Source organism: Fistularia commersonii, chromosome 9 (assembly GCF_037954325.1).
Source record: "Fistularia commersonii isolate RoL2024-O1a breed Wild chromosome 9, RoL_Fcom_v1.0, whole genome shotgun sequence".
Lineage (NCBI taxonomy): Eukaryota > Metazoa > Chordata > Actinopteri > Syngnathiformes > Fistulariidae > Fistularia > Fistularia commersonii.
This window is the reverse complement of record NC_141292.1, coordinates 5,168,711-5,195,925: the sequence shown is the minus strand read 5'-3', so window position 1 is coordinate 5,195,925 and position 27,215 is coordinate 5,168,711. Positions and strand designations below refer to the sequence as shown.

General features: G+C 37.9%; 1 protein-coding gene across 3 annotated transcripts; it reads right to left on the bottom strand.

The window, feature by feature from the left end:
- gpsm1b (G protein signaling modulator 1b) lies at positions 1-26,846 on the bottom strand. 3 transcript variants are annotated; one of them, XM_086152112.1, is made up of 15 exons: positions 18,559-19,260; positions 16,746-16,967; positions 15,456-15,591; positions 14,492-14,634; positions 13,913-14,036; positions 12,183-12,298; positions 11,522-11,677; positions 11,330-11,438; positions 11,088-11,202; positions 9,497-9,567; positions 9,226-9,387; positions 4,372-4,534; positions 3,304-3,509; positions 2,668-2,875; positions 1-72 (listed from the first exon to the last, which is right to left on the bottom strand). In XM_086152112.1, the coding sequence occupies exons 1-14, from the start codon at positions 18,705-18,707 to the stop codon at positions 2,675-2,677; spliced, it is 2,073 nt and encodes a 690-aa protein (XP_086008238.1). In that variant the 5' UTR covers positions 18,708-19,260; the 3' UTR covers positions 1-72; positions 2,668-2,674. The 3 variants fall into 3 exon arrangements, with proteins under 3 accessions (XP_086008238.1, XP_086008237.1, XP_086008240.1); XM_086152111.1 differs by lacking the exon at positions 1-72 and having other exon boundaries at positions 498-2,875; positions 18,559-18,725; positions 18,811-19,259; XM_086152114.1 differs by lacking the exons at positions 1-72; positions 18,559-19,260 and adding an exon at positions 26,606-26,846 and having other exon boundaries at positions 498-2,875.
- Between the last annotated feature and the right edge of the window lie 369 nt (positions 26,847-27,215).

Genomic DNA, 27,215 nt, shown 5'->3' with positions numbered 1-27,215 from the left:
GTTCCTTCCTCTGGGTGCTCGGAGATTCTGCGACCTTTTTCAGCAGCTTCCGCCATGTGAGAAATAAACATTCTGAATTGAATAGAAGACACAGACAACATGTGACATCACACCCAAAACACGGTGACATTAGTTATGCTTTTTAGCTTAGCACGCATACCAGTGATGTCATAGCCCCATCCTCAGGAGTGGAGATAAAAACAAAGGTGTAGGTGGGGTGGGCGGGTTAAGTAGGTATTCGAACATATACTTACCTGAAGTTTGGTACATTTGTCACTCTTCCACTGTGATTTTGCAACCATAATGTTTGTACACATACTTTTGTTAAAGATAAGGAGTTGTGAAATACAATTCAGTTCATTGTGATGTTTTCAGCTTTCAATAGATTGCAACAGCTGTTTTTTGTCCTAAAAAGGTCAGAGATAACACTTACCACCTTTGGCTCAAAAAGAGCGGTGTGTAGTGAGTGGTGCAAAAACTACAGGGAGCCAAAGGAAAACTCTGCAACAGTTTATTAAAAGCATGAGGGCACACATTTTCTTGTCCCCAAATGGAACATAAATATAAAATATATATGTACAAATTATGGCAGTGACAAACACAAGCATCCCGGGCACTTTCTACAAAAAATGTTAATTCACAAAAAACTGAAAAAATCTCATTTTTAAAAAGAAGCTCCCAATGTATTGTTTATCAAAGAGACATAACCACAACGAACTGGTCATGTAATCTGTCCAGGCCCAGAACTCAAAATGTCTCTTCAATTCATAACAATTGAGGTACAAACATGAGGTATGCACTACTTCTGAACAAAAAGCAAGCCCGAAGGTAAGGTTAATAATTCTGTACCATATATTAGACAACAGGTGCTCCTTAGAGCAACATTTTTCACATTCTTCAACAATTCAGATTTCTTTTTAACTATTTATTTTTGCTGATTCTTCTGTACACCAGGGAGCTCATACTGCTCAAATGCACACCGGCCCCATGTGACTTTGATGACACGCTCACTTATATAGTAATTTTTGACACGAGAAGCTGGAGTCTAAGAATCCTCCGACTTGGAACAAAACCATACTACAGTTCAAAAAGGGGTTAGAAAACACCCTAACCCTCCCACCCCCACCAAACACACAATTAACATTTTAGCCAGTTCACTTGGTTCCAACCACAAGGGGGCAGTATACAAGATGCATCGTGTGGAATTGCCATTCACCACTGTTAAAGCTACTAAAGCTGCAGAACTTCAAACCCTTTGCCACATCCATCTGCTTCTGTTCATGTGTAAAGCACTAATGGCAATAACGTTCATCTCTTATCAGATGTAAAAAAGATTAACGGCAGCAATTTGCATCAGTCCCAAAAAAAGTTTAGGAAAATGTGAGGGTTCTATTTTACCCTAAAAGGTTAATATGTTCCCTCCCTAATTTTAAATACTTTCTATGTCGTTTTAGAGTGAAAAAGTCTAACTGATATCACACTAACTTGCAGATTTTTCTAAATGTAATGATCACATAAATGTATTTATCTATTCATTTATTTGTTTGTTTTCATTTTTTATTTATATTTTTATTTCTTTTATTTTTGAGGGGATTTTATTTTAGTGTTTATTTTTCTTAATGTTTTATCAATTTGCAGGTACCTGGCAACAAACTCTGGGACATTTCGCTTGTTCTCCAGTTTTTCATGACATAAGAACTAGGGGAACCCTGAAAGTAAAAAGATGAGAATATCACTGAACTTTGTTACTGTGATAATATTTCATTAAAAACATTTTTTCACCCACTCCACTTGCTCGGTAATGATCTTACGAGAATGAAGTCCTTAAAAAAATATGCATATCTATGTGGAAACACTTGCTCAATAAATTATAGCAGACTTTGTCAAAGATAAAAGTGATGTGTGGTTATAAAACAGTGGTTTCAAGTATAAACTGACCTCAGCAGCCTCAACACTGCATGGTCATCCCAAACACTCTTGAGCAGTGGGTGCCCCAAATGTTGAATGCTTAAAGCAGGAGAAATAAAGAATATGGGACAATTATTTTCTAAGGTTCAACTTATTTGAGATTCAGCATGAATTTAAAATCATATTTTTTGAAGAAAATCAAACTTCATAAATTATATTCAAAGAAAATGTATAAATTGTAGCAATTTTGATAAAATCCCTCACCTCTTAATAAAATGGGGTTTATACAGTGCATATCCATCACTTCTCAGAGGCTCTCTTTGAGTCAAGCTCGAGAATTAAATTATTGTGGTTTCCTAAACTCTCAGGTCAACATGAACTGTTTACTGTTGCCCACTGCTTGCAACCAATTAAAAAAAAAATGGAAAAAAAATGGAAATGTTGACAACAGGAAATACAATCTTGAGTCAGAAAGAAATTGCTGCTTAAGGCTAAAGATTGAGTTCATGTAGTGCTTGTGTTAAGTATTCCCAGTTTAAGCGTTATCTTCCCCATCGACGTGCAAATACTCTGCAAATTTTACTGGATTATTTACAAACATTTAGAGCATAATACAAGGAGGAACATTTGACATGGCACCACTTGCACATCAATTTTCATTATAACTCGTGTTAGTTCGTAGTTTAACACTCCACAAATCTTCATTCTGCCATTTCTTCTGTGTTTCTTTGACAATATAGTAGTGTTGGGAACTTTCACCGAAATCCTAGGTAGAATCCTCCCCCGGCAGCTCGGGGTTCGGAGATGCGGGGCTCTCTTGCTCGTCATTGGGCAGCTGGACGCGCTGTTCGTCCATACGCTTGGCCTGCACCCTCTGGATTAAACTGAAGAAATCTTCATCAGGCACTGTTGGGGCGTGGGGACCAGCCTCTGGTGGAGAGCACCGCTGATCATCGATCCTGGAGGACTAGTCAGACGCAAGGATACAGGAAATAATAATAATAAATTAGAGTCGTGCTGCCATATGAATAAATAATTATATCCCAACATGCGTGTAGCATTCAAATGTTGTCATAGAGGAGATCATGACAAGATGTATTATTTGATATAATGTAACAACAAATCATTTTGGGCACACTTTACATTTTAATCACAAATTTAAAAAAAAAGGGTGAACAACCAGATACCCTGGCTTTTGTCCTTTTTTTTTACTAGCTTTAAGGATTTCTTTCTCATAAGGATTTCTTTCAACATGATCTTAAAAGCAGCCTAACATCAAATCAGCTGTTATACAGTACAAAATGTCTGACAACAAGGACAACCTGCACTCAAACAAATCGAAAGTAAAAAAAAAAAAAAAAAAAAAAAAAAAAAAAAAAAAAAAAACAGCCTCACCTGGCACTTGATAAGCATATTGAAGAAATCGTCGCTGGGTTCCTGGTGGTCTGCCTCTCCAACCAGGTGACCAAGGTTGTTGTGAGTGATCCTAAGACCTGGGAGGTTACCAACATTGACCCGCTGGTCATCAAGACGGCGGCTCTGAGAGCTTGCAATCAAGTCAAACAGCTCTTCAGTCTGGGGGGAGGTTGTAACTGCGGAATCTGGGTTGAAAAAAATTAAATGAGAAAGTGTGTGTATATAAACATATATAATTATATATGTATATATGTGTGTGTGTGTGTCTGTGTGTGTATGTATGTGTATATATTTATATATATACACATACATACACACACACCAACCTTCTCCATCTATACCCATTATCTGTATGCTCCTCTCCCACACTATAATGATAATTTAAGACATAATTGTTACTCATTATCCATCTCTAACCTTTGCTGGAAAGTGCTAAATAGACATATTATCATTATTATTATTATTATTATTATTCTTATCTAAAGTATTATCAAATACACAATACAAATTAAGTACACCCAAATCTTATGTAAATGCATTTAAATAAACTTTTTTCCCAATTTCTTTTTTATCTTAAGTTGAGTTGTGTTGAAATCTCACCTGATTCTACTCAAGAGTATTTTCACATGCATAAAAACACAAATGGATAACAACAGTGAGCCTGGATTATATGAAACTTGACTAAAAGACTGTAGACTAAAAGAAAGCTTCAAAATTTGCACTTGAAAAAATTGACCTAAAATTATACATGTATACATACACATTTATCAGTTATTTATATTCAATATAACCATTATTTCTACTAAAATAGTGCGGCTAGCAGTTACTTTTCCCTTGGAAGCCTTAAACTACAGCCTGCATCCATGTGAGAAAGTGGGACCCATAACAAGATATGATTTTTGGAGGGAAAGAACTGCACATTTCATTGAGTGATTTTCCTTTTGATTAAAAACAAATGAGAATAAAATAAAACAAGAATAAATGAATAACTAAAAATAGTCATGCATGAGGCCGGACAAGGGCGTGTCAGCCCTCATCTCAACCCACCTATCATTTTGTTCAGGGACGGCATGGCGTTGGCAGCACCATCTCTGTTGTCTCCGTTCAGTGATTCATCGAGCTGGCAACGCTGGTCATCCATGCGGCTGCTTTGGAACTTGCTGAGGAGGTCGAAGAAGCAGTCTTCATCAGACGGGTCACGACCCAACTTCTAGAAGATGAATGAGAAGAAAAAAGGGACCCGTCAAGTGTCTATTTACTTGTTTACTTAAAAACGAGATTCCATACGCAACCACTAAACTAATTTCATGGGAAAAACACGTAACTATTCACCAGTGGTGAAATAAATTTATATTTATTTTCACCTTCACGGCCTGACATTATTATTATTGATATTATTATTATTTTTGTATTATTGTTGTTATTATTGCTATTATTATTTTATTAATTAGTAAAATAATACAATTTGGAGGTTCAATTCTCTCCAGTCATTTTCAAGAACATGATTGGAAATGCCTGATGGCCAGGAAGTGGATGAAAAAAGATCTGTTCTGTGGTGTCATAAGAAACAGGTTTCCTGATGTCAGCACCCAAAATATAAATTGTAAAACTTCTAATACATTGTACAACACCACAACACAAACATCCTGATAAATAACTAACAAGGAAAACAGGTCATAAATGTAGTATTACATTATTTTAAGTGGATCCACGCCTATAAGTGCTGGTCAGGAGTTCTGCACGGTCCGACACTATGGTTACGTTTATTCAGCAGTACTTGTTTCTGAAAGCCCTCAGGCAGCAACTCCAGTCATGCAGCTGATTGAGCCAGTGCGGGCCAGGATGTTGAGCTCACAATGGACATCATGCAGGGACAGTGAGCACTGTGGATGCATTTTTAATTTATTTATTTATTTATTTATCTATTTTGAATCAAAATTTTTAATAATTTATCAATTCAGAAGTTGCAACGCCCTACTAAAAATTCTATTGTGACTGGAATGCTTAGTTTATGCATTTATTTGCAGAAATGTCAATTGCATTATAGACCAATATTACTCAAGAAAATGTTTAAAGAGCCCTGTTTGGTTTCAGTCACAAAATAAGATTAAGACTGTTGATCAAACAAGTATATCATCGACAGGAAAGACCCAAAGTGACTCTACCAAAACTAAAATCTTATACAGAATCTAACTCAACAACTCTTGACTGGCAAAACACATCCATTCTAAGAAGCAGCTTAAAAAGTTGCTTAGAGACCTTTGAAGACTAACTGGCAAATCCCAAATCTGGATCCTTATCTCAAAACAAAACCACTTGCTGTGACTTTTTCCACATTCTTCAGCAGAAAATGTACTTGCTAGGCACAGACATGATATATCCAACTGTGGATGTTTCACAGGACTAAAATGAGTAGTTATTAAAAATAACCAACAGGTTTTGACTTTGCTACCCTGATGTCATAACTAGTAGCTATTAATAGTTATTTACCATCTGAGACTGAACAGAGTCTTTTTGATAAAAACTACCTCCACACGAAAGTTCTTAAATAGCTGATAGAAAGTCAAAATAGGGTGAAATGTGAGAAATAGAGTTTTCTGTTGTTTTTCATTTCACCCTTTACCGATAAGTCTGAGTGACTGCAGTACTAAAGATATTTAGGTTAAAATACAAATACATCGGGACATTGCATGTCAAACCTTGGTAAGATCATCATCCTCTGTATTGTAAAAAAAAAAATATTGTGAGGTTCCAATGTTAAAATTACAAAGGACGTTTAGCTGTGCAGAGCTGACAATGTTCCTCACCGAACCAAATCGCCTAAAAATAACAAGTGTACAGTATCTGCTGCTTTAATTCATAAACAAAGTAATGTGTACTTTAGCCAACTAGTGGGGTGAAGTTAATATCCCCCTGCCTCACGGCGAGATGGAAAGTAGGTCAGTTTCAGCCAACGCTTTATTTCAGTCGAATCCACTCAAGTGCAACTTCTGCATCAAAAGATTAAACTATTTGTCGCATACATTATTAATCAAAGACTGTATTTGAAACCTAATATTTGCGCTGGAGTTTCTTTACTATGGAGCGTTTTTTGTTTTTTTGTTTTTTTTTGGCAAAGAATGAACTGCTGGATCGTAGCAGTAGATACACTTGTTACAGCTATGGAAACACAAATAAAGATTGCTAACATGAGTGACCATTTAAAACAATTTTGTTATTCAAACTGTGTAACATAAAATGAGTCACCTTACCAGTGACACTTGTCCTGTCCCACTCGCTGTCTCATTCCTCTTTCCCTCTTGCTGTCCACACGCCTAACTCACACCTCCTGCCTCCACTCTCTCGGCCCCCCTGCTGAACACGGGTTCCCTCCCTCTAATTTCCTCTTCTCTTGTATCCCTCTATCCCAGCCATCTGTCTCTCTTGGACTACGTCGCTATCTTTCTCTCTCTCCCTCTCTCTATCTCTCCGGCTCTCCTGCGAGCAATTTTTGTCCCATTCACCCACTGTGGGAAAACAACTCATTATGGCATACGGGGAGGGCTGACCCTGCAGGGAGGGAAGTGCTTCTGTGATCAAGGTCACATTATCAGCAGCGGAGGGAGGGGAGCAAGGTGGTGGTGGTGGTGGTGGTGGTAGGGGGGTTCTGGGGGAGGAATGATGGGTGCAATGGCACAGTCATGAGTAAATTGCATGCCTCTGTCAGCAACCGGCAAAGATCAACTGCACTCAATTGGCAGGAACTAACCGCTCACATAGCTCAGATGAAACTTTACCGATGAAATATACCTCAAATATGATAATTTCCAAAAGGCCTCATGGGAAATCCTTGATTGGCTTGTAGTTCTTGTTTCTACCCGGCTCACTAAAACATTTTCCATCCTCATCCCCTAAATGGATCTCCTTGCTTCCTACAGTGCATTATCTAAAGGATCCAGAAAGCCCACAGAGGCAGGCCAAGATAGAAGACAAAAGTAGCACCAACCCAGCAGACAATACATAGAGAAGAGGGGAAATTAAAAACATTGTTGTACAAATAACAAAACCGATTCAAACGTAAAATCAGTATTTTTTTTTTGTTTTTTGACGAACAGAGAAACTAACCACCCGATCTATATACTGTGCCTTGTGCGTTGATCACATTACAGAGTGAGATGATCGGATATTATCTTATTAACGTAAACATTTTTTCAGAAATAGAAAAATCCCAAAGTTTTTTGCTGGTCATCTTGAGCAGATCTCACAGAGCAAAAATGTATTATATATAGTTGAAAAATCCCAACGTTTTTGCTGGTCGTCTCTAGCAAATCTCACAGAGCAAAAATGTATTTATATATATTATTTAAAATTAAGTAACATAATAATGTTACTTTGTTTTGCAGTGAAATACTACAACTGAAGTTATTAATGCCACACTGAGACACTGGGCATATTGCCATCTAGGGTATACTTTCATGATCGTGTGAAAAAAACGACATAAAACTTGTATTGTAACATTCTTTTAGAAACTGTTTTTAGAGATTCTGTTTCAATACTCCAAAATAATAAGAACTAAAGCTGCATCCTCCAAACGACTTCAATCAAATCATACCATTATATTATCGTATCGGTGTATTCTCTTTTTAACTCAAGGTTTCAAAATTAGCGTGATTGTCATTCAACTATTTTTGTGCAACGATATGTAAACTAAAACAAAATTGGGGCCACCTAATGAACAATTCGTCCGATTTTCAAGCAGTCACTTCTGATTCTATTTGTAGTCCTCATTTGACAAACTACCATATTATCAAGCAGCCTGCTAATTTTCCCTCTTCTCTAAAACTGTCAGCTTGCTGATAATGGCTATTAGTACTGTCACGAAAGCACAGCAGGGTTAAGTGAGGAGGGGACCCCGAATTTTTATTTATTTTTGATGCATATTAGAGATACAGCTGTGAAGAAGCATATTCATTACGAAACTAGTTCACAGTAGATGTCTTGTTAAATCATATTGTATAATCCAATGGGGAAATTAACTGCATTATTCCTAAGGGGAATGAACACATAGAAATGGAGACATTAATTAAATACATTTAAAACTCTAAGTTTATGATCTCATTACTGCTTTCTATGAAAGAAAGAAAGAAAGAAAGAAAGAAAGAAAGAAAGAAAGAAAGAAAGAAAGAAAGAAAGAAAGAAAGAAAGAAAGAAAGAAAGAAAGAAAGAAAGAAATGTATAACTGAACTCATCTTTCTCAGGTGGCTGATTTCAAATAAATGACTGAATTAAGGGGGCGGTAAGATTTCCATATTACTGCTTGTTAGGTTTTGCTACTGTGGAAGCAAACTGAGTGTCACAATATTTAAAATTATTATTTCCGTACATCCAATAACATCTGATTCACAGTTAAAAAAAAAAAAACAACTAGTAATTATATATTTCAATATTTACTTTCTCTGTCATTCTCAGGTAATTTATTTTAAATTCTCTTTTGCTACATCGGACTTTCATCCAAGCAATAAATATATCCTTTTTGGAGCCTTTTTTTTAAAGTATGCAATTACTTTCAATTCATTCTTCAGTTCAGGCTTGTGAGTAAAATACACTCACTTTAATCGCAAAAGGTAATGACTGCAATATGTTTTAAGGGAATCTTAAAATAGAGATGAAAGACCATTTTTGAGACTTTCATTGATCCTTTTGAAAACAGTTGTGTTGATGTACAGACAATGAACCACGAGCAGTTGGCTGCCGCTTCGCAGCGCCAGGGGTTCACTTAACACAAGATTAAGAGAGAGCAAATATAACAACTGCTGCAGCTTGTCATTCTCCTCGGACAACAGCCCCACATGTGAGGGACAAAATGGGAAATTGGGTCAGGGTAGATATATAATGAGACAGGAAAGGTACGCAATTACTCACTGGCACTGGAGGCGGGACTTGCACAGTGATGTCGTCTGTGTCCACTGGAGAGTCCAACCACTGCCTCTCATCTGATGACTGACTGTCAGGATAGCCCCTCCTCCTGCCAGGCTGGGACACATGACTCTTGGATCTCTTAGCAGTGCTTTCCAACTCACCATTCTAAAGGAAAAAGGCCATACAATGAGAGAGGCTAGTAAACGTTTGGAAGGAAGAGCTGTCAGATTGTCAAGTGCTTCTCTTTTTAGGTTTGTGAAAAATGGGAAATCACCTTGTCGGAGGAGAATTTCCACAATTCCACGCTATCCATGCTGTTTCTCTTGGTAAATTTTGGTCTCGCTCCTACAGAGGGGTAAAGAGAAAAAAAGAATAGCATTCTAAATATTGACTGTTGGGTATCACATCTTGGTTTTGTGTGAGGAAGAGAGGGTTACATGGAGGTAAATGATTCACTGTGGCGATCCCTGAAGCGAACAGCCAAAAGGAAAAGCAGATGTCTTGTTTTTTGTTTTTTTTTTCCCTTTCCTTTTTTTCTTGCACAAGCCTATCATACTAGAATTGGTCCCATAACATTAAATTAGCATATAAGATGAAGGCAGACAACTTGGGAAACAACACAAAGAGGGGTTTGGGTGAAACATTCAAGTAACGGGGAAACTTTACAGCATGGCTTGGTTTCTGCCCAGAGGACCAACATGACAAACACACAGGGCTGATTGTTTGCAAAAATCTTGAAATTCATCTTGGGAGAATCCCAGTCATGTCTGTGGGTCATTTAAAGATAATCTACATTAATAATAAACTGTAATATCTGAGGTTCATGTGGAAAACAGATGGAGTGTCCTGAGGCTTGGGGTAAAAACAAGTACAAATCCCATCCGCAGAAGAGCTACAACTTTTGTTTTTCCTCATCTCTACGCCCTTAACAGGCGCACCACAATCTTACATTTGTTTGTGAACATATGGCACTGAACACACCAGTAGCGAACAGAAGATGATCCATGAAAATCAACTTAGTCCACTCAATTAAATGTAGTTTTACTGCTACATGAAGGGGTGCTAGGTTCAGCCCTGAGACTTCAGCTTCCTTTTTTAATAACACATCCAAGAACACAAACAGTTGCCACACCTTTTCCCTTACCATGATCCAGGAAACTGAATAACACTCATCTAATGTCTAAGATATCAGGTTCTATAGAGAAAATGCATGCAAACCCACTTGAAGAGATAATGTCAGTGACAGATGGTAGACTTCAGTTCAAAGAGAAACTATTTTCTTCCACATTATATTCTTTTGTTTTGCCAAATCCGCTGACAAAATCGCTTGTTGTGAATCTGTTTCTAAGTGTTGGGCCGAACATGGACTTTGGCCTTTACATTCGCCGGGCTTCTGCCCAATGGAACTGAAGAAAGATTTGGGACCAGCAAATAAAACAGCAACCCAACTTCATCATTACTCTTGAAGAAAAAATGACAGCGAATTCCAGAGAATTGTAGCTTCTATGGAGAGGGTTACAGAGGCCAGAGGGGATCTACGTTGGTTTGCCTTTAATTTAATTCAAGTATGTGTTCAAACTGTCAATAGCAGCCTAGCTAATTCAGTACCAGAATAACTTTTATGAGTGAAAACTTTAACAAATTAATGTACAAATTACACAAAATTAAGTAAGTGTACTCCTCTTTGTGTCTTTCAATGAAATAAGATATTTAAGATTTTAGTAATTCAAAATATTAAAATTTATGCTTTAGTACAGTGGCTCATACAAATAAAAATATTTCATAATGCATTTTTTTATAAGCTTGTTTTCAGCCTTTTACCTCACTAGTGTGACAGTCACATTACTACAATGTTTTTGTCTCACCCTGCATTTCAAACTCTGAACTGGAGGGGGAGAGGTCACTGTCGCTGACACCCAGCACCTCCATCAGCTGCTCCACGTTCATTCTGGCTGTCAGTTCCCCATTTCGGTCCCCAATCTGAGTGAAAAGTGAAGAAGTTGGGACAAAATATCTAACAGTAAAGGAAAATAAAATTGGTATTGATGCTAAATCCAAATCGCTAGACTTGAGTTAAAGTATTGTTTAAATAAGGGCTGTGCTTTACCTCTTTAGAGATGTCCTGGTGTTTTCTGGCATAGTGCAGGGCCTGCTTGTGGTTCCCTAAAGAGACGTATGCATTTCCTAAACTCCAGCAGGCACGGCCCTCTCCAACCCTAGTGTGACATGAAAAAAGCCACACCAATCTTACAATTGCCATTCAATAGATCCTAGATCCATTTTTTTGAGATCCCTCTACCTATCATTTAGATCCTGGGCAATGTACAGGTGTTTAAGATGATAGTCTATGGCCCTCTCATATTGCTGCAGAAGAGTGTAGGTGTTCCCCAGGCTGTAACAGGCCTGGGCCTCCATCACCTGATCCCTCAGCTGCCTCGATAGTTGCAGGGTTTTCCTACAGAAAAAACAAACAGAAGGTGTGCCAAGGGCTATTTAAAAACAACTAATATATAATAAAATATATGTTAACAGCCTTTATTTGTACACCTTTAAAACAAAGTGAAATTTGGTTTTATTAGCAGTGAACAATAAAAAATTTAATTTGGAAAATCAAATGAAAACACTAAAAAGCAAATAAACAATTCATTTATTAAGTAGCACAATGATTGAATCGAAGGAATTAATAAAACAACTTAAGAGGAAATGATATCTATAATTCAAATGTCACTGCTTCGAAAACTCTCAAATTCCTAGGCAGAAAGATGTAGAGCTGAAAGGTTGAAAGACAAAATTGAGAACAAGTTCTGAAATAAATATTTCAGACTTTTGATTTGTTTAGTTTTTTTTTGGGGGGGGGGAAACTAAGAATAGTTTGAGATTTTTATACCCTGTCAAATTTCATGTGACAATGTGTAATGTTCTCCTTCCTCCACTAGAGGTCAGAATGCACCATCTCTCACCTGTAGTAGTCCGTGGCTGTGTTGAACTGGCCCAGGAATATGAGGGCATTGCCAAGATTACTGTAGGCTCGCCGCTCTGCGGCTTTATCCCCAAACTCTTTGGCTATGGATAAACGCTGAGAAAGTCAGAAGAGAAGGGTCAGGTCTGAACCTGTGTAAGTCTGAAAATAACTAGCATTTCATTTTTCTTTACTTTTGTTTTGCTTCTTAATTTGTGCCAAAGTCAAAGAATCTCGCTCTATGAAAAATACAAACATTTCATATTACCATGCCATCATTCTATTAAATATAAAAACACTGGAACTTTTCACAGGTTTAAGCAACAGGCTGTAAGTTTTAACGACAAGAAATGGTGTCGCGGCAGCAAGAATGTCAATAGAGGTCTTCCAGTTCTACTTCTGATTTTGCTCTCCTGCATTGCACGTCACTAAATTCATAACAGGAGACAATTGCTTCGCCAAAGAGGAACCGTGTGATTCACAATGGAATGTAATAGGAAACATGTGGAGAGAAATCCAGAAGCCATATATGCAAGTGATTCAATAAGGATGTCACACACAGTGAGGTGAGGTAGCATGATATGAATTGTTACTTGCAAAAGGTAAGATATTTAAAAAAAAGAAAAAAAAGAAGCTGAATTAATATATCTATTTATCATTACATAAATATCTATTTATCATTACATAAATACCCTTATTGTCACTGGTGCTGTGGTACAAAAAAAAAAAAAAACACATGAGCTGAATACATATCTTTGGAAAGCCACAGTCGGTTACATCTATCGTCTCAAACGTCAAATGTGCATTTGTCAGTTTGCTATTTTGCATGTAATATTTTACAAGGTCTTAAGTCTTGACAAGGCAAACAGGGAAAGAAGAAAATGCAACGCAGCCCCCTTCTTTGGAATCAAGGGAAGTTGATCTGATGACTCAAGTAATTCACAAGAACAGAAGCAAACATGGCGACCACATGTCTGATTCTAACATGTGACAGTGGAAAGAACACAGAGGAACTGGACGAAGAGTGTTCCAAAATACATTTAAAGGTGCTAGACCAATGCTTCACATTCATAACCAAAAATATGTTTGCTGACCAAAGAAGAAAAACAGCAAATATCTTCAATAAAGTAAAGTCATTTTACAATAATGTTGGCATAGGATTTTATAGAACTGTACCTGCTGTGTTTTCGGCCACAAGTTGGGATTTGCATGGGGACAAGGGGTTCGCCTGTTCTAGACCTGCTTGGAAAACTATGTATGGATTGTGGACTGGTGGCCGGAGAGGTGCCCCTGAACCCCTCCACTCCCTGGACCATTTAACAGGCATGTCAACTCTCCATTCAGTTCTGTTAGTACATGTGTGTGTGTGTGTGTGTGTGTGTTTCAGAACTGTGTGCAATGATACGATGTGTTAATAAAGTGTTAAACCATTTTGTCCCAGCAAGGGATCAATAGAGTAACTGAACTTGAGCAAAGCTGAGTCAAGGGAAGCTTAACCTAACCTTCATTGGTACATTCAACCTCACTTCTATCTATGTTTTAGATCTGGCACATGGTGCGGGGTCTGTTTTCTGCAGGCAAAGAATGGAGAGTAGCTAAAAGACTCAGACCTACTCTGATACTGACTGGATGAAATAACTGTAAATAACCCAAACCACATTACTCACAGAGTTAGAGGTTACCTAATAACCTTGTAGGTTAAATACCACAAGTGGCTTGTGAATTACTGACCTGACGGTGGAACTTGATTGCTTCAACAAAGTTTCCCAGAAGGTAGTGTGTGTTGCCCAGGTTCCCATAGGCCCTTCCCTGAGCAGCTCGATCGCCAAGTTCTTTCACCAAACATAAGTTCATCCTATAGAAGTGCATAGCAACTTGAAATGACACATAATTTATATGTGCAGTGTTTTCTTTGAAGAAATGCCTTAGCAAACATCAGCTGCCGTATTTCCAAGTGTTGAACCTTGGTGATCGTGAGCTGGATTATGACAATGTGAGGTTCATGCTGTGTACATGACTGTATTCATGAACTGTTCACACACTTGATTAAATGACGTGAGCATATAATGTACACAAATAGTTAAAGACTTTAAAAAAAAATAAAAACTAAACACGAAAATGAACAGACAGAACAAGTGGGTTCATTTTGTTATTACCAAGTGTCCATTGCTGGATGCAATTTTGTAAATGACCCGTGGAGTTTGCTGAATGGACTTGTGCTTGGCGAAATAGCAAGCCTCTGTTTTTGTGATTTTCTGTGTTGTGCACATCCATCTTTGTAAATGCTCAGTATTTGTCAAAGATACATACTCGTAGAAGCCTGTAGCCCTCTGCAGTGTATCTCTGACATCAGATGGCAGGTCGCCTGGTTCCTGGGTGCAGCCCCATAACTGTTGTTTGCCCTTTGCATGAAACACGTTCCCAATGTTGTAAAGTGCTCTGGCTTCTCCAACCTTTAGGTGGCACACAGGGGGGTCAAAGAATTGAAAAGGTTAAAATTGCATTCAGAAATATTTGTGTAGATCCATTTAAAAAATGTCACTATCTTGATTAAGAGAACGTCCATGAATCTGATAATTTGGAAATTTAATTTGTGCAAACCAATTAATTATGCTTAAATACCAGAAGGTTCTTTTGATTAATGCAGTGTACAAGAGTTCATAGAAAAAAGAAAAAACTAAATTTTTCTTCAACAAGATTTTTCCTCAATAAGAAAAATGAAAAAGGCCATTGTTTAGTTTAGACAATTTAAAAATACTTAAAGCCCAAAAATACACCCTGCTTGGCAGGACACAATGTCATTGTACTTTATAACCAGAGCATACAAAGTAAAATCAGATAGCCTCCAGTAATATGTTAAAAAAAAGATTTAGCATCTGGGAAAATGTTGCAATCATATCTTTTCCTGCTGTATATGACCGTCTGACGCCAGCTTAAAGGGGGAGACCTCAGAATAAGAAAGGTTAAGTTAATATATCTCAAAGAATAATACATCAGGTAGAGTTCATTCAGTTCTAACCAATTCATTTAACAACTCATCCTTTCTCCTGGATATTCTAATAAGTCAGGTCTTGGATTCTCATACAAGAAGGCAAAAACAAAGGTAGCAAAGACATTTTTTCTGAAACATGTGCATTTGACTTCACGTTTTAAACATAAAGAGAAGTGGATATTTTGAGGGTGTCGGTAAATATATGTTCGTGAAATAAAAACATTCGTGGGGAAAAGAATTTCAAATACAGGCATCAAAATACATGTAAAATCCCCAGTTTACCTTGTCCCCCTGCTCTTGAGAAATATCCAGATGTCTCTGGCAGCAGACAACCGCCTCGTCGAAACGTCCTAAAACCTTTAACGTGTTGCCAAGGTTTCCGCTCGCTTTTCCCTCTCCGATTCTATCTCCTATTGTCCTGCAGATACACAGACACACACAATCGTTGTTTGTTTTAATTGCTCTCAAAGGTAGTCACTAAAGTACAGTAACAGGATTTAATGCTGTATGGCAGAGTTTAATTGGTGGCTTCTTAAGAGGCAGGTCCCTGTAGCCCTGGTAAGACTATAATGTCCCTAGGTAAATCTCCCAGGGGCCTTTAAATCGCGTCCCTGCTAAAAGGCCAGCTGGACTCACAGGGGGGGACCAGATCTGGCGTACATCAGCTAAATATCCATCCGGTAGTTACCCGTCGTGTTACAATATGAAAGTCTGTGACTATTTTTTTTTTTTTTTTTTTACCCCAGTCATTGCTGAATCCAGTGTTAAATTATCAAGATTTCCACGGGAGTTCTGTTCCCCTTCACACTGTCAGCATGATGAAAAGGATCACCGGTTAGTCTGTCCCACGCACTGGGAAACATTTCAGCGCTGAGCAGAGTCCTTTTCCCGTGAATGACCTTATTCCATTATGAGAATGATTAGTTCACATGTAAAATATGCATTTTTAAGATAGAGCAATAAAAACAACTAATTACAAACTGTTAAATACTAGTGTAATTTAATCATAAAAGGCCATTTAAGTATTAAGTATCCTTGAATTTGAAGTGTATATCAGCTTATTTGGGAAAAGAAAAAAAATTCTAACTTTTTAGAACCAGGTGTCCGCTGGACAAAAACGAATATTTACACTGGGAATCTTTGAATAAATGTTTGTTCACCCATTCTCTTGTTAATTCAATTCCTGTGACGCTTATCTGGCATTAAAGGTTGCGTGGACCTTGGAGACAATCCTTGCCAAATAGATGTATTTTACAGGCCTTGTGGTTTTTGATTTTGTGTGTATCAATGTTTGATTCATTCAGTCCAGGACGAACAATTATGAAATAATTTGGAAACACATGAAAGGGTCATTTATCATTGATACAATAATGTATCTACAGGTAGTCATGAGAATTAGTATACACTGTCATATCATTACAACCATACACAAAGCTTGGGATTATTTTATACAGATAGCTATAAGACCTATGATGGGATCGTTGTAAACAGAAAATCTTGACCAAGCTGTTGAAAGATATTATTCTATTCCATGATCAGCAATATACCTGCCTCTAAGCATGGAGTGCTCACCTGGCGAGGGTCAGGTCATGTTTGTGATATTCCAAGGCTTTTCCATACTCCTTGAGGTAGAAGTAGGCGTTTCCCAGCTGGCTGTAGATGGCACTGAGGGTCTTTAAATCTTCCGTGCCTACTTGCACAGCTGCCTCAAAAAATGCTGTCCCCCCTTTAAAATCACCAGCCTTGCACAGCCGCTCCCCTTCCAAGGCCAACTCCAAGCAAGACGCTTCCATCCTAAACACCAACAGAGAGACACAGAGGACCTTCTAAACTTACTGTATGCAAGGTGCAAACAATGTGCAGGTCATGGAAATTATATAGATGAAACATTTTTGATAAGATTTATGATAAGGAATAAATTGGTAGTATCAGTATGACAACATGGTCTGAAGTGAACGTCAGTGAATATTACCTTAGCAACTGTAATGTAAAGGAATCATGAAGTGCACCTTCAAAAAAAAGTGGCTAATGCTCATACATTATGAGTCTTGATGCATAAGGATGTTTTGTTACAATAAGTTGTCTGCGACCTATACGCTCCATGTAATAAATAAATAAGTCTTCACTACACATGCTCACGGTTACAGAACTTGCAAATCTGCATTAATGTAATGTGCAGATGGTCAAGAAATAATCAACAAAATCATTCACTGGTTCTATATACAGCTCAGCCTGCGATCAGGGTTGTCAGGTCTCTGGAGCCGATCCCAGATGTCACTGGCCAAGAGACGGGACTCACCCTGGGCCGGTCATGAGTCAATCACAGGACCCACATGTAGAGTCAAACAACCATTCACGCTCTCTAATTAACCTTCTGCATGTTTTTGGACTGTGGGAGGAGACAGAAACCAGGGCGAGACCCCAGCAGACATGGGAGGAACATGCGATCTCCACACAGAGAGGCCCCTGTCAGATTCAAACCAAGAACCTTCTAGCTAAGATAGAAACGCTAACCACTTTGCCACTTTGATAAGATCATTCTTCAAATAAAAATGATTTGTTGAAAATAAAACTTGAGAATTGAGGAATTCAAACAGGTATTTTCTGTTATAAGGCTGAAATTGACCTACCTAAAATGGACAACCATTAATCACATTTTTATTGAACTTTCTGGCAAGTTCAACTTACCATTTGAGTCTCATGACAATAAAGGTGGTAACAGGTCAAAGAACATGTGAGAAAGTAAATAAAGAGAAAGGTGGATTGCTTTTAAATGATTTTTTTTTTTTTTTCGAGTTTGATTGTTTCTAGCTTTTTTCTTTCTACAACGTCTTCATCAGGAGAGCGTCTTCATCAGGGAGTCTCTTTCAGAAAGTGTCCACACAACATTCATTGTATAATCCAGGATAAACTTAAGACTAGACAATTCTGCTCCAGCACTAAATTCCAGATAAGGTAGTAGAATGAAGAGTTAAGCAAGGATTATCCTGGAATCTAATCCCTTTTACATATGGCGCCATTCAAAAGTATTGCAATCATATGCTTACCATATGTATTTCCAAATAAACATAAAAGACAAAGGTGTTGGTAACAGTATTACAAAACTCTCATAAACTCCATGGAAAAGACATTCAACACTACATGTGATGGTGCTAAGGACACCGGTGTGGACATCTGGTCAATGTTTTCTCTTTAGAAAAGAGGGTTCATGTAAACATCTTAATTAAAAATACACTTGTGCTTTATGAATGTCAGTTACCAGTAAAGGTTGGATGTCATGTATCCATGTTACAATTAAGTCCTGCACGACAGTAGGTGGAAAACAAAAGAAACAAAAAAAAAAAAAACCCTGCCTGTTGCTATGTTTTTTTTTCCCCAGCAGTACCTGTGTTTTTGCTTGGTTCGTGTTTTCTCCACATACACCTGTAGCTCCAAGTGTAAAGGCTTTAGCATAGCTTGAGGTCGAGGTCCACGGTGAACCAGCCTACACACAGCTCTCTCTGCCCCCGTCAGAGGGCAACGTTCTGACGCCATTCAGTAACTGTCAATGAGCTACCAAAAAATAAACATAATGAGCCCTCTACATAGGAACCACTGCCAAAAGTGTAGGCTACTGGACAGGAAATTTGTCCTCTACCTCTTGTACATCCACAGAACTACTCCACAACGTCAGAAAAATATGTTCAAATCCCGTAGACAGACAGCAAACATCTGCTTTTCAAATCTAGGAGAAATTTCCCAAGACAGAGTGATGTGTATGGACTACACCACGACAGTCAGGGGGAAGAAGTCAAAAATTTCATGACAAAACAGTCCCACTTCCATTTATATATATCTGGCCAAAAAAAAAAAAGATTTCAGCATCCACAGATGGCATTTCGCTTATCCAAACTGTGATCGGAAGACTGAGAGGCCAACGGTTATGTTTTAATTTCCCCATCAGAAAAAAAAATCCCACTTTTGATCCTCCAGCGTGTCTCCTCTGTATGAGAGACACAGAGATGTATCATGCTGTTTTGCTACACAGACACTTCTAAAATCCATTAAGGTATGAGGAAGTAAATATTGCAGGTCCGAGCAGCGGGACAAAGAAAACGACCCGGCAGGTGAAATAAAGGATGACAGAGAGAGGGAGAGAATTCTTAATCCACTCGGGGGGGAGAGACTACGCAGCACAGTAAGAGGCCTACACAAATCCAGCTATCTGCTGACTCCTGCAAAAACATTTACTGGGTCAACCAAAGCAAAGACATCCACAACTCTCTCGGAGGTGCTAAGAGACATAAATATGTCAAGACTGAATGTGCGCACACTCAAATGATCTCCAAAATAAGCATGTGCATGAGCACTGATGTAATATGATGTGAATGCTACATCTGCGGGAGTGTATCTCATTAGTATCAGTAATAGGGTCAACTAAGTATATTTCATCACATACTTCTTTGCTCGGGGGCAGAAATGGCATCTTCTTCATCCCTGTTGATTATAGTGCAGGCATACAGCTGAGTCTTAGTTCCAGGCCCATTAACAATACAACAACCACCTCAGATTGAGATGAAAACAAAGGATAATTGATGCTGCATTGAGATACTCCTGCTGTTATGACAGATGACAACCTCCACAAAGGCAAAAATCTTACTTTTAAGCCACAATACAACATTATTGTAATCTAAAATATACCGCCATTTTTATACCTTTTAAATCTTCAAAGTACGGCACCAATGACGAGATGAGATGTACTTTGATGATCCCAGGATTGGGAAATTGTTTAGCAGCAGCAAGACATACAAGGACAAGACAGTGACAAGCTAAAAATACAAGTAAAAAAATAAATAAACTCTGAAATGTAAAAATATGAAGTATTATCTGGAAAAAAAGGAAAGATTGGCTCAAATTAGTAGTTGATTTAATGAATCAAGTTATGAACAACACCATCTAGTGGAGTGACAAAAAAAAAAACACATTTGGTATCATGTAAATATTGAGTAAATTAAAAAAACATATTTCTATTGATTTAATACTTACGGGCAGAGCTCCTGCATAATAAGTATTTTTCCACACACTGAATAACTACTATAACAACATCCCAGTTCCTGGAAAAGGGATGCATTTCAAACCACTTAAACCAAGACCAAGTCAAGAACAACACCACACCAAGTTAAGTCTCGGACTGTGTGACACATTTGTAATAAAGTGTGGAACACACGCACCCGTAGGCGCCATTCAAATGTATCTGAATAGATTTGCCTTCCCATAAAAACACCCACAGAAAACTAGGGAAGATTCAGTTACAGTATGCTTGCAATAAAATTAAAAAAGAAAAGAAAAAAAAAAAAGACAATGCCTACAAAATTGAGTGACATCCTGCCAGTTGTGGTATTGGAGGGTAAGAAGGATTAAAAAAGCAGGCAATTCCAGAGCGACAACAAAACCTTCAAAAGATTTTCAGACCAGTGTTTGGTCCAACACTCTGGACACATTGGATATCTGAGGATAAATGTCGAGTGGGTAAGGGAATTGCTTCTAAAAATAATAAGGACCTTGTTTTTAGACATTTTAAGGGGTTAGCTGAGGGAATAAACTGATGCAATACAACCAGCACCAGAGAGCAATTGTTGCCTCGCTTGTTAAAAGTATACTTTGTCTATTTGCAGTTGGGGTGCAGATTAAGAGTTAGCTTGCTTCAAATAAGATGACAAATCTGTGATTTTTGACAGGATCACAGATCCCATCTGTTGATGCAAAAGCAAATTAACATCAAAGTTCCTTTATAAATGTGTACAGCTTAATTTCAAATGGTTTCAAGTGCCTTGAGGGAGTTTTTTTTTTCGCTTTGGGAAATTGGGATTTGTTGCTGTGAGAAAGAAGTGGGAACAAATACAAGAATCATTGGCCGATAGTTTATCTTAAACATCTGTATCGGCCCAGATGAATAGCTGTCCCAAAATTTCCCCAAATGCTTTCGGACTTGCACAACAGAATATCTTCGGCAAACCTAGACGTAATGCACTCCTGATTGAATCACAAGTCTTAAAAACATGTGTTATTACAGCCAGTTGAATATAAATGGCCTTATGATGAACAATCTCTTTAGCAGTTATTTTAATACAATAAAACCAAATCTAACCCAGACTGACATTTAACCTTCATACTGACTCCGGTTCAAACAAGTGGCCATTTCTAGATAGATTAATGTCTGAAGAATAACTAAAGAATAATTTTCACAGCCCCCCTTTTTCCTGTCTAAAGTTTCACATCTAAAGTGGAAGGGTGAAATTACTCCAGCCATGTTTTATTAGCGTTAAGAAACAGATGAAAGTCTCTAACCTGGGAAATCCCCAAACTGGACATCCAGTCTATAGACCGTCTAGAAGACAATGAGGGTCTTCCAAAGGCTCAGTCATTTTCTTGGCACGAAGAGAGTCAGATCAGAACCACCTGCTTTGGCAACAGTTAATACCATTACACAATGCATAAGCCACTACTGATCTGGAAAATTAAAGTAACTCTCATAGAAGTAAGTAAAGTGTGGAGCCCCTGAACAAAGTATGCTTCAAAAGAAAGGGCTAAAAAAAAAAAAAAAAGAATGAAATGAAATAATCAAAAAAATAACAAAAAAAACAAGATGTCTTGTCATGCTTCTTTTCTGCACTGTTTTCAAGGTCCTCAACATCTTTTTAATGACGTGTTTCAATCGAAACACCATTCAGATCTATGTACTCATGTCTCTATACACCTGTGAGGTACAGTACATATCCGTTGCTCTTGAAAAGCTAGGTGATGACCAGCTTACCTCCCCAGGAAGCTCCTTCTTGTAGTTTTTTTGGTGATTTGTGCAGCTGTATGCACCAAGTATACAAAGGCCTCACATCTCACAGGCTAACATTTCCAGTTGCAATCAAGGCTTAGAGTAACATGACAGGTATTTTAGCAACCATAAGTATTTCATGAGAAAATTTTAAGTCACACTGAGGGTGCAGTTAGTCAAAAGACCATATAGATGATTAGTTTGAGTCCAAACCCACCAATAAATCCTGGGTGCCAATATGGCAATAAAAAATACTTTTTTTTAAAAAGAAAAAATATAACTGGTCAAATTGGTCCATAATGGAAGCCAAAATTGGTGTGAACTTACTGCGAGCTGCTTAATTCTACTGAGGCTATATTCTTAGGATCACATGAACAACCATTCAGCACAATGAAAACACTGATTTCCACCTGTTGCTGGTATAGGTTCAGCCATGCAGAAGGCAATGTGAACAAAATTATTTGACTGCATTCCAATTATCTATACAGCAGAAAACAGAGACATGACTATATGTGAACCACTCTTATTTCCTCAAGTTCCATTTTGGCATGGATAGCTGACATTGATTCCACTTTCAGGAGAATGATATTCACTGATTCAAAGTTGGTACCAACCCAGGTGGCAATGCAATATGACACAAAATGGCTCATGCTAAAAGACCTTTGACAACTGTAACTTAAAAACTACCCCTGGTAAATTCAAAGATTTGCGCTGGTCTTTACAGCCACAGTGGAGTAATCATATTTTTGCTAGAAATTTACATACATATGGGGGAAATATCCAACTGTGGTTTGAATTAAGAAATTGATCATTGGTGCTCATAATTTCAAAAGTGGCAGCTACAACTACTGAAGTGTTTAAACTGTGAAGCCTGTTTTTTGCAAGATGGGTAACTTTTATGTCGAGGAAAAAACAGAAGGGCGCCCTTTGAAGCAACCACCTTGACAAAAGCAAATGTTGACAAAAAAAAAAAATGCATTTGAAAATGATTTTTATGAATTCTCTAGATGTAAAAAACATTGCATGAAGATGTGAATCTGGGATCAAAGAGGGGAATATGGAGCACATCAATGATGGACTTATAAGAAGCCAATGTGAGAGTAGCTTTCCAAACAGCTGTATAAACTCTTCACTGCCATCGAGCAGAGCTGGATTCTTTCTAATCCTGTGCAAAAGCTTTAGCCACGTTCTCGGAAAACAGGAGGTCATGTAAAAAAGAATTCTGAGAGATGACTTTATGTAAAACTTGACAGTCAGCATGGTCTTACAGTGAGAATGATTTGGCAGGACTTAGTCTTGGATAAATTAAGAACACAACGGAGGTGGTTCACATTGTTGTTAATAGCAGCACTGTAAGGGGCAAGATTAAAAAAGGATGAGGGGAAAAAAGAAGAAATTGAGTCCATAATCAGGAGGTTCACAGGTAATATATATTGCAAAAGGTGGACAGCTTATGAAAAAAAGGATTCAAGCTATAAAAATGTATGAAAGTGCTTAAATATGGTCAGTCGTGTGGGAAACCTAGCAACAGACCCATTATACAGAAAATATTCACACAAACACACATATATATACATATATATATAAAGCAATTGGTATTCTGTGATTATAAATAATCAAAATCAACTTTAATATGTATGAAGAGGTGGCAAGCCAAAAATAAACATTTTTAAGTTTAAAAGATTAATGAATATGAATTTGATGTCAGAAGAGGAGAGAATAGAAGCAACACGCTCATCCAGCACTACCATTAATCATCCATCAATGAATAATGTGAGTCCACTCTCTTCCCCAGAAACCAGTTCCACAATCATACCACTGTGCTCTTTATCACACATTAAATCACCATTACTCTGGACCAGAAGATGGGATCAGAGGAAGCATTATTATCTAGGCCCTACTTTACAGTTGGCCCCCCTATTTTCTGTACCCCAAATATTGTTTATTTTTACATCAAAGGTTTAGTCATTCTGTTCTTTCAAAAAGATTCTGATTGAAGGTGGGTTTTTCTCATCACATAAGATAAATATGAAACAATATCTTTTATACCATCATTTAAATAAGTTTTCAGCAACAGACTGTTTTTTGCAATGAAATTTTCAGTCATTTTCTTATAATTGCTTTTTTGAATTCCAAAATTAGCAAAGAACTTTCCCAAACTATCAACTAGACATTTATATAATATACATTCTCTGAGGAATTTGAGTGTGTGTATGAAAGTTATGTATGACAATTTTGATGATTACACAAATAACATATAATACCATTGTCATCACAGAGATTATCAATACTCGGCTATGCTTGATAACAAATGCTAATGAACAGCGATAACTGCATGAGAGTTTGCTTAAACAAATATAAACTAAAACAAATATAACAGCTTTAAGGGTATGGCAATGAGAGAAAGAGAGCGCTGGTGTCCATGAGAGAGTTTCCACAAACTGACTTTCATTCTTGTCATCTTTGTGGTTGTCGTAAGATTGGCTCTCTGTGGTCTGGTCAGCAAATCTCTTCACTAAGTACAATTCTAATTGCTCTTTTTGAGAGACAGCCCGAGTCTGCCTGAGGTATCGGAGACCCAGAACTGCGACCAGAGCAGAGCAAAGTACATGCGTGTGGTATATGCACTGCACAAAAGCATCCATCTGTCTGATTAAATCAGATCTCTCATAACAACACTGATGAATGTTCACAGGGACCATGTGATTGAAAAAAGGAAGATAGTCTCATTCTCACACACACATGAGAAGAATACGAATCCTTTACATTTTTGCTCTTTCCGGGCCTCTTCACGTGTCATTTCATATTCAGGGTTCTACTGGGTTCACTCATTCCTGGCCTCACTAAGAAACGCTGTGCTTGGAGTAGTAATCCAGCCATAATTACAGAGTGCCACAGAGGGTTGTCAGGGAAACCAATAGGAAACTTTCAAGGAATGTTTTCCTCTTCCAGTCCAGGTCTCCTTCACTCTGAGATGTCTTCTATATTTGATTTTGCTGTTCATATGAGTTTTTTTTTTTCCCTTGAAATCATTTTGCTTTTGATACTATTAACTCCTATCAATTTTAATTAAGCTGTAATGTCAATTGGGCACAACTGACATTTACAGAATTAAAAATAATGCTGAAAACAATTTAAACACGCACATGTAATCATACTTCATCAGAATTTGTTGTTCAAATTTGTGAAAATAAACTTCAATGTTATTGATATCTACTGATTTCTTTTGATAATTCAAAAAATAAAATTTATCAGATAGAAAAATCCAGGTCTGAAAATAAAATGAACAACTTTGGAACTTACATGGACCCTGATTTTTTTCTTTAAGTAAGCAAAAGACAATGAAATAAAAAAATAATAATAATTGAAACATTTCAAAAAAATCATGTTGTGGTTTTGTGCATTGGAGGAACTACCTGTTTATCCTTGAACTCAGAGCCAAAAAAAAAGCATATGTTCAAACACATACGCACATTGACACACCCATGCACATGCATGCATGCACGCACGCACAAACACACCTATGTATAACCCTTATTGTAGAAAGGTCATGTGTTGGCTTCATCTGTTTGTAAAATAAAGCAACAGGGGTGGGTGGGACTCGGCATCTGATCCAGACAACAAATGCGACAGGTCAGCCTTGCATGCCTCATGAATGTCACTCCATGACTCAAATGTTATATTTGTTTATTTCATATTTGAATTTGGGCTTTTGAGTCCCCTTTAAGGAAGAAAGGGAATAAAATATTCTCCACTACTTCACAAACCTAATTTGTTTCAATTTTTGCCATTCATCATAAGGAAGCATCTTCTGTGCTGGAAATTAAGCAAATGTATCATATGGATCATTCATTCCTATTTTAACTTGCAAGGTATTTTGAAATGTTTTTTTTCCCTGACACAGGTATTTAAATTGAGCTTCCCAATTTATAAACACTGGCACGAATTCTTGTTGGAAGAAAATCAGTTCCAGTTGCTATGAGAAGATTTTGACAAGAATTAACCATGACCTAGATGAATGAGAACCTCCGCAGACACTGGCATGAATTCACAGATTTTTTTCCTGAGGAAAACAGGTTGTCTACAATGAGACAATTGATGGAAGTACGAGTGAGACATGCTTAAGTCTAATGATAAGCAACAGGGTGAATTTCTGTCTGGAACAGAAGCACTGCAAAGAGCAATCTGAACGCAACCTCCAGGTGAAATTAAGGTCACAGCATCGTTCCTTCTGACCCCTCCGTCTGCTCACACATGGTTCACCCGCCATGTGTGGCCAACCTGGAAACAAACATTTAGTGCAGTATCCCTTCTGTGTCCACATTTTATGAGGCTCCTCTCAGTCTGTAAAAAATCCAGCCACAGAAGCTCAGTGACCCGAGCCAGAAATGAGGCTAGGAGCTGGGGCTTTGGCTGCAGCTGTGGTCGGGTCTTTCGAGTCAGTGAAAGCTGGCTGGTCAAGTTACCCCCTCTCTGTAATAGCTCCTCCTCGGTGAGCAGAAAACCCTTGGCTGGCAGCTTTGCACACCTATCTGTGTCTTTTTTTGTGTGTGCCTCCCATTGCTTTCCCCTTTGTGAAGGACAAGCTAACAGGTTAACACCCATGTTAGCAGCGGGTCTTTACCTTGAGTGCAGCCGCTTGCTGGCCAGATCCTGGTCGACACCGTTAGCCGCTGACAGAGCCATGGAGAGCCGCTTGCTAGTCCGCCGCCACCGCTTCCTCCCCGAGACCCCCTTCACACTTCTTCCCCTCCGAATGACACGACCTCTTTAACTCTCGGTTATCGACTAGCCCCCCTCTCAGTGTCGTTCCTGTCGCCGTCTCACTCCACCTCTCACTCCTCATTCACCCCGGGTATGGCAGCTGCTAAGGAAGCGAGCTTTTTCGGCGAAAAAAAAGAATCCAGACACGCGAAGCCCCGCCCCCAGTCATGACGTCACATAGTAGGAATTGGGAAGAAACAGCAACTCGGGAAAAGCTAGCGGTTGCAGAATGCAAATGTGTTTCCCCTATTTTACGTTCTTTATAAACGATTTTGAATTACATTAAAAAAAAATCCTTAAAACTTATGGAAAAATCCAAAAACCAAAAAATATAAAGTTTGATGTCTGAGATTTCTTGTGAACCACCAAGTTAAATACATGTTATATTCCCCCAGCAAGTTTTTTTTATTTATTTATTTATTTTATTTTATTTTATTTTATTTTATTTTATTTTATTTTATTTTATTTTA

Excerpts from the sequence above, each read along its gene's own strand:
- gpsm1b (XM_086152112.1), bottom strand. The coding sequence starts at position 18,707 with ATGGCGTCAGAACGTTGCCCTCTGACGGGGGCAGAGAGAGCTGTGTGT. Across the intron at positions 14,037-14,491 it reads AGGGCTACAGGCTTCTACGA|GATGAACTTATGTTTGGTGA; the intron begins GTATGTATCTTT and ends GCACTTCTATAG. Across the intron at positions 4,535-9,225 it reads AAGTCCCGCCTCCAGTGCCA|AAGTTGGGTCGTGACCCGTC; the intron begins GTGAGTAATTGC and ends TTCATCTTCTAG.